The sequence below is a fragment of the Muntiacus reevesi genome, chromosome 11 (genome assembly GCF_963930625.1).
Source record: "Muntiacus reevesi chromosome 11, mMunRee1.1, whole genome shotgun sequence".
NCBI classification, from domain to species: Eukaryota; Metazoa; Chordata; class Mammalia; order Artiodactyla; family Cervidae; genus Muntiacus; species Muntiacus reevesi.
Window position 1 is genome coordinate 75,717,819 of NC_089259.1, and position 7,694 is coordinate 75,725,512.

The 7,694-nt window shown below is 42.4% G+C and overlaps 1 protein-coding gene across 3 annotated transcripts in view; it reads left to right on the forward strand.

The window, feature by feature from the left end:
- BIVM (basic, immunoglobulin-like variable motif containing) overlaps window positions 1-3,342 on the forward strand; it is a 30,121-nt gene extending 26,779 nt beyond the window's left edge. For all 3 annotated transcript variants that reach the window (XM_065901843.1, XM_065901842.1, XM_065901844.1), the window contains one exon: window positions 1,405-3,342. In XM_065901843.1, the coding sequence (XP_065757915.1) occupies window positions 1,405-1,698 (294 nt within the window). In that variant the 3' untranslated portion in view covers window positions 1,699-3,342. The remainder of the gene's footprint in view (window positions 1-1,404) is intronic.
- The last annotated feature ends 4,352 nt before the right edge of the window (window positions 3,343-7,694 follow it).

Consider the following 7,694-nt stretch of genomic DNA (forward strand, 5'->3'; position numbering starts at 1 on the left):
TAACAGAAACCCAGTGCATACCGTTTTAGACCGAAAAGTGAAAATTGAGGACACGTGTCTTTAAAAGGAAATTTACAATAGCTAGGACATGGAAACAACCTAGATGTCCACTGACAGATGAATGGGTATAGAAGTTATGGTGCATATACACAATGGAATATTACTCAGCTATAAAAAGAAACGCATTTGAGTCAGTTCTAATAAAGTAGATAAACCTAGAGCCTTTTATACAGAATAAAGTATGTCAGAAAGAGAAAGACAAATATAGTATACTAACACATATATATGGAATATAGGAAGATAGTACTGATGATTCTACATGCAAGGCGACAAAGGAGACAGACATAAAGAAAAGACTTTTGGACACAGTGGAGGAAGGAGAGGGTGGGATGATTTGAGAGAACAGCACTGAAACACATACATCACCATATGTAAAATAGACCACTGGTGGGAATTTGCTGTATGCTGCAGGGAACCCAAAGCCGGTGCTCTGTGACAACCTAGAGGGGTGGTACGTGGGTGGGAGGCGTGAGGGACGTTCAAAAGGGAGGGGGCCTATGTATCCCTGTGGTCGACTCATGTTGAGGTATGGCAGAAACCACCACAGTACTGTAAAGTAATTATCTTCTAATTTAAAATAAAAATGAGGAAAAAGGCAAGACGTCCAGCCGGGTGCCAGGCGGAAATGTTATCAGGGGCAGGCAGCTAGTCTGTCTCGTTCTCAGCTGTCTTTCTGCTTGCTTCCTGAAGATCATCACCTTTCAACTTAGGTCTCCTTTTCAGAAGAACAGTCTAGCCTGAGACGGGCCTGCCTCCAGCCCAGTTCTGTAGTCATAGCCCAGCTGGAATCAGGCGCTGACTCCCAGGGCATTAACTGTGGCCTTGGGGCAGAGTTGTGTTTACAGACAAAGCTGCTGGGGGCCGTTCTCAGGGAATGGTATGTTCTGTGGGTTGAGGAGACAGCCCATTGCTGTAATCCCACTAACATGTAAAGAACACATAGTGGGGAGAGGAAGACGAATGAGCTTGGTGTTTGGATTAGGCAATGTGGGAGGGCCAAGCATGTGTGAAAGGTAGACAGGCATATGGGGGTGGGGAAGGGGTCTTGGCTCCTGTGGACATCGTTATATTTTTGTAAAGGCAGCTGGTCAGGAAAGATGCTGGGTAGTGTGATCTGATGATGTTGGAAAGGATAAATACTATTTAGATGCAGGTAACTGTGGGAAGAAATCCTATGGACAGAGGAGCCTGGTTGGCTACAGTCCATGGGGTCGCGAAGAGTCAGCACAGCAGCACACACGCACGAAGGAGGGAAAATAAGACAATTCGTTGGAACCCACATATTATAGTATAACTAGTTTCCTAGTGTTTTCTGAAGCCAACATTTTTTTTATTTCTTCTCAGGTTGGAGGAAATTTGCATTGCATCATAGCATTCCAGAGGCTTAGCTGGCAAAGATTTGGCCTTTGGAACTTTCCGTTTGGAACCATGAGACAGGAATCACAGCCTCCAACACATGCCCAGGGAATTGCCAAATCTGAGAGCGAGGACAATATCTCCAAGAAGCAGCACGGGCGCCTGGGCCGGTCTTTCAGTACTGGTTTCCATCAGGACTCGACGTGGAAAAAGATGTCCAGTATCCACGAGAGAAGGAACAGTGGCTACCGCGGTTACAGTGATTACGAGGGGAATGACTGACCACGCTGCGTCCCTACGATGGGTGTCACACACACAGCTGGGCGGGGCGGGACTGCGTTGAGGCAGTGCGAGATTTTAAGTCTACGTTAAATAGGAACAGATCTTGTGGGGCAAAACATAACCTTGTAGTTCCTCCAGTAAATAAGTTTGTATATGAATAGGATGGGTGATTGCAGACATATAAACAGATAAGCACAGATTTTTTTTTTGTCCTTTTAAAATTAAGAGTATATGAACATTCTGGACTGTTTTGCAAAGTCCAATAAAATTACATATAAACAAATCAGACACAATTTCATTCAATAGCATCATGATTTGAAATACTTAAGCATGAAGGGATTTCTCATGAGTTGACCCCCAGATATTTGTTGCAGTTTTATTCCTAAGCTCAAAATTTAAGGTACTCACTCTCTGCCCTTTGAAAAAAATTGGGGCTGTTGACTTCTAGTTTTTCTCTCGTGGTTAAAGCTCATTTCAAATAATTTAGTGAGTCTAGAAATTCCTTTCTACGTGTAGCGGTATCTTGCCTGCCTCGTATTTTTCCTGATTACTTTCTCAGGATTCTCAATAAAGAGGCAAGAGAGAAAAGACTCCAGGCACTGATCTTTTCTGCTGGTGCAGATGGGTGACTTTGTGCATCAACTCAGGTGTTCTGGACTTTCTTGGTATGTTGTTGTTTCATATTGACAAGAATTTTAGTTCTTGAAAAACTTCTATAAGTCTACAATAAACCTTGGTTTAGGGATAGAGTAAATGAACAAGTGGGTCTCCCTGATGGCCCAGTGGTAAAGAACCCACCTGCCAATGCAAGAGTCATGGGTTTGATCCCTGGCTTGGGAAGATCCCCTGGAGATGGAAATGGCAACCCACTCCAGTATTTTTGCCTGGGAAATCCCATGGACAGAGGGGCCTGGCGGGCTACAGTCCATGGGGTCGCAAAGGGTCAGACATGACTTAGCGACTAGAACAACAAAACAACAAGTGGCATCTGCAGTTCCTACACCCAAGGTAACCTTTGAAATGAGATCTGATATTTGACTGGTCCCCCCATATGGAGTCATGTGTTGATTAAAAAAAAGCATTAAGGATGCGTTAGGACTGCCCATCACTCAGAGGGCAACTATCCATATTCCAGGCTCTGAGCTCTTTCCTTTTGTAAAACCATATAGACTATTAGCTATTTGAAGTGAGTGTGTAATCGTTCAGAATGTATGGATTTCATGTATCTGAGCTCCTGTCCAGTTGCTGCCAGTTTTTCTTCTGCTGCCAACCTGTGACTCATGAACAACTAGGATCTCTTGTTCTTTCATTCCAGGGGCTGTTCTAGGACTCCAGTCAGTAACTTGATTATTACAAGGTGCTGAATCTGTTGGTAACCATATTGCAATACACCTCAAGGAAAGGGTTCAGATTTTTATTTTGAAAATATTTTCATTTCCTTCTCTTTTGAATTTTATATCCATGTATCCACTCAGATACTCCTAGCCTACAGATGGGGATATTACAAAATGGGCATTTTTCTGAAGAGAATATTTTGCTTGAAAGGCAAAGGACTGAAAGAGATTTGTAGGTTGTTGATTTTGTTACTTCATATTGGAACTTTTAAGAAGTTTTCATCAATAAAGTTTTGTTTTCTACTTTTAATCATGTGAATGTTTTGAACTTTTAAAGATGGAATGGCCTTATAATTTGAAGTATATGACAGAAGTACATGACAGAATTTGTCAATTCTGCCTGAGTAGCATAAGAAACATCTTCTGACTTTTATAATCAGTGAGACTATAGGCATATGTCTGTAATTTTAGATTTTTGTAAGACTTTATAACAGGAAATAGAAAATGTAATTCTTTAGCTTGAACCAAATGAAACTAATTTCTGGAGGTCAAATCTGGTTGATTTCATATAGCTCAGCCAAATATTTCAGAGAAGAGTTTGGTAAAAAATGGAGATGAATGCAACATAAAACAAAGAACACAGTGACATCTAGGAAAGGAGGATGAGTTTATACATATTGCCTACTGGCCACAGTCAACACTTAATATACATGATCACTTGATAACTTGGTTTACAAGTTTGGCAGTTATGAGGAGCACGCTGAGGTTTACAGGGACTGCTTTTCCAGAATCTGTAAGCAAGTGACTACCTGTTGCTCTTTGAAGATTGGTAACATTCCTGTCATAATTTCTTGGTCAGTTTTTCTTAGGGGTCTCCAGAAAAGCAATGAAAGTTCATATTACTGGCTTGTTACTAACTAGCTGTTACCATCTTGGGCAAGTTTAAGATTGTTTTTCTTGTGCATAATTCCTCATTGGATAAAATGGGGATAATAGTACTTATCTTACAAACTGTTCTGAAGAATAAGTTAATACGTGTAAAGTGTTTTGAACAGTGCTTTCTAGATAGGAATTGCTATTTAAGTGCTTGCTATTACTAGCCTATATAATGTGTATTCTGGCAGAATCTTGATAGAGAGCCCTTTGCTGCTGCTGTTGCTAAGTCACTTCAGTTGTGTCTGACTCTTTGTGACCCTATGGACTATAGTCCACCAGGCTCCTCTGTCCATGGGATTTTCCAGGCAAGAATACTGGAGTGGGTTGCTGTGCCCTCCTCCAGGGGATCTTCCCGATCCAGGGATTGAACCTGCATCTCTTATGCCTTCTGCATTGGCAGGCGGGTTATTTACCACGAGTGCTGCCTGCGAAGCCCTTTAAACAGCATCCAAAGGAACCAAATCCTTATTAATCAAATGAACGCTCCTCAGTTGATGTTCCTTCCAAAATACATTTTGTAGCCAAGACATGTTGCTCTGGTTTTACAAGCACTTACAGTACTCAAATGCTCACACTGACTACTTGGTTTTACCTAGGTCTCAGGTAACTTCATTTAGAGCAAATCCTGAAAGTGTTCTTTTTCCTGCTACAATGCCCCATCACTAGGACAAGCTGGTGCAGCAGCTATAATACCTGCCAACTTGCCTTCCCCAGACACCAGAGGGGTTCAGGCGAGGTGCTCTATGATTCAATCACATTCTGTATTTCAGTTTTACTCATGGTGCTCTCCGCCTCCGTCACTCACTCAATAAACTAACAGGAGTGTCGTTACCTACTAGGTGCTTCATGTGAAGTCACTGATCCCAGAGTAACCGCACAAGAGAAGTGGCATCTCCATTTTATTCAGATTCTCAACACTGAAGAAGGGCTACCAAAACGAAATGACAGATTGGTAGCTTACACTGCAGACGTTTATTTTCTCATAGCTCCAGAGGCTGGGAGTCAAGATCCAAGGTTTGGTTTCCTGAACCTTCTTGGCTTGCAGGTCGCTGCCGTCTCCCTCTGTCCTCACTTGGTTTTTCCTCTGTGCAAAGAGCCTTAGTGTCTGGGGGTCCAAATTTCCTCTTCTAAGGACACCAGTCAGACTGATTAACTTGCCCTAATGGCCTCATTTTAACTTTAAGAAGGCCCAATTTCCAATCGGTCACATTCTGAGATACTGGGGGTTAGCGCTTCAACATTTGAATTTTGGAGGACACAGTTCAGCCCATATCTCAGGATTATAATATGGCTCTGATGGGATCTGAACTAACATTTGCCAGACTTGTGAGAAAATTCAATAGGGTGCAAGATGCCCTGCAGATTTAGATTTGAGGTTGGGAAAGTGGTCATTTACACAATATTTATAGAATTCCTGCTAAATATAAAGAGTGGGGTATACAACAGTCAACAGTTGTTGGTTCCAGTAATTTTACAATCTACTCTGTTGGGCGGAGGGAGAGACAAATAGGTAATTATATTAATTCCTGCAAAATACATTTAGGAACAAAAGTTACGCATATAATTTTACATTTGTAGGAAATGCAAATAAGTACTTTATCAGGATTAGCACTGAGAGAAAATTAGTTGCAACTAGGTCGCAGGGGTAAAGAACTTATGTGACACAGGAAATGCAGATTAGATCCCTGGTTCAGGAAGATTCCAAGCCAGAAAATAGCAACCCATTCCAGTACTGTTGCCTGGGAAAAATCCCATGGACAGAGGAGCCTGGTGGGCTACAGTCCATGGGGTTACAGGGTCTGAGGTGACTGAGCAACTGAGTACACAGGTCAAGGAATCTTGGCTACTGGGAATCATGTTTGGGCAAAAAAATAGTTTTGCTAAAAACTTATTTTTGAATCATTCGTTTCACTGATTTTAATCTAATTTCAATAGTCTGAGCCTGAACCAATAGGTACGAAAAAGCTACCATTCATTGACTGCTGGTGGTTAAGTACTTCACCAATATTACCTATGATCCTTGCTTGAAACAGTTTGCAAGACTGCTTCTATGCCCACCTATTACAGATGAAGAAAGATGTTTTGAACAAACCTGATCTGAGCAATGCTAAACACCATAAGTGGTTCAGTGGGGGTTTGAATCTTAGCCTGAGTGTCCAATCCACCGCCTTGACAGGAGCTACTCTGGCAATGAGTTTCTTGTTACTTCTGACCTACAAGCCTAACTCTTAAATGCTGAAGAAAAATGTACTTCAAGGGCTAAGATTTTAAACCATATTACTATCTGGTTACTACAAATTTTCAGATAACTACCTACTTATTAATTAAAAAACATCAACCAAAGCTTCCACCTACCTCTGTTTTATTGACTATGCCAAGGCCTTTGACTGTGCAGATCACAACAAACTGGAAAATTCTTAAAGAGATGGGAATACCAGACCATCTAACCTGCCTTCTGAGAAATCTATATGTAGGTCAGGAAGCAACAGTTAGAACTGGACATGGAACAACAGATTGGTTCCAAATAGGAAAAGGAGTATGTCAAGGCTGTATATTGTCAACCTGCTTATTTAATTTATATGCAGAGTACATCATGAGAAATATCAGACAGGATGAAGCACAAGCTGGAATCAAGACTGCCAGAAGCATCAATAACCTCAGATATGCAGATGACACCACACTCCCAGCAGAAAGCGAAGAACTAAAGAGCCTCTTGATGAAAGTGAAAGAGGAGAGTGAAAAAGTTGGCTTAAAACTCAACATTCAAAAAACTAAGATCATGGCATCTGGTCCCATAACTTCATGGCAAATAGATGGGGAAACAGTGACAGACTATTTTTTTGGGGGGGGGGGCGCCTCCAAAATCACTGCAGATGGTGACTGCAGTCATGAAAGTAAAAGACATTTGCTTCTTGGAAGAAAAGTTACGCCCAACCTAGACAGCATATTAAAAAGCAGAGATATTACTTTGTCAACAAAGGTCCTTCTAGTCAAGGCTATGGTTTTCCCAGTAGTCAGGTATGGATGTGAGAGTTGGAGAATAAAGAAAGCTGAGCCCTGAAGAATTGATGCTTTTGAACTGTGGTGTTGGAGAAGACTCTTGAGAGTCCCTTGGACTGCAAGGAGGTCCAACCAGTCCATCCTAAAGGAGGTCAGTCCTGGGTGTTCATTGGAAGGACTGATGGTGAAACTCCAATACTTTGGCCACCTGGCGCGAACAATTGACTCACTAGAAAAGACCCTGATGCTGGCAAAGATTGAAGGCGGGAGAAGCGGACGACAGAGGATGATATGGTTGGACAGCATCACCAACTCAACGGACATGAGTTTGAGTAAACTCCGGGAGGTGGTGATGGACAGGGAAGCCTGGCGTGCTGCAGTCCACAGGGTCGCAGAGTTGGACACGACTAAGCGACTGAACTGAATTTAAAGCTTCCGCCTTCTGTTATTGCCTCACGCGAAAAACAATACTTAGCATTGAGTTTTTACAACTGGCGGCAGACTCGGAAAAAACCGATGCTAGAAAAACTCGTACAAACCCGTAACTTCTGAAAGAAAACGCTTTGCGTATGGTTTCCACGTTTAACAGAAACAGGAGGCCTGCGTGGAGAACGTAAAGCGGCCAACACGCTGTAAACCCTGAGGCCGAACCACCCCCTCATTTCCGGAATGCATCTGCGCAGCGGATATACGTCATCTTGGGGAGCCGGGACTTCCGCCCTGCGC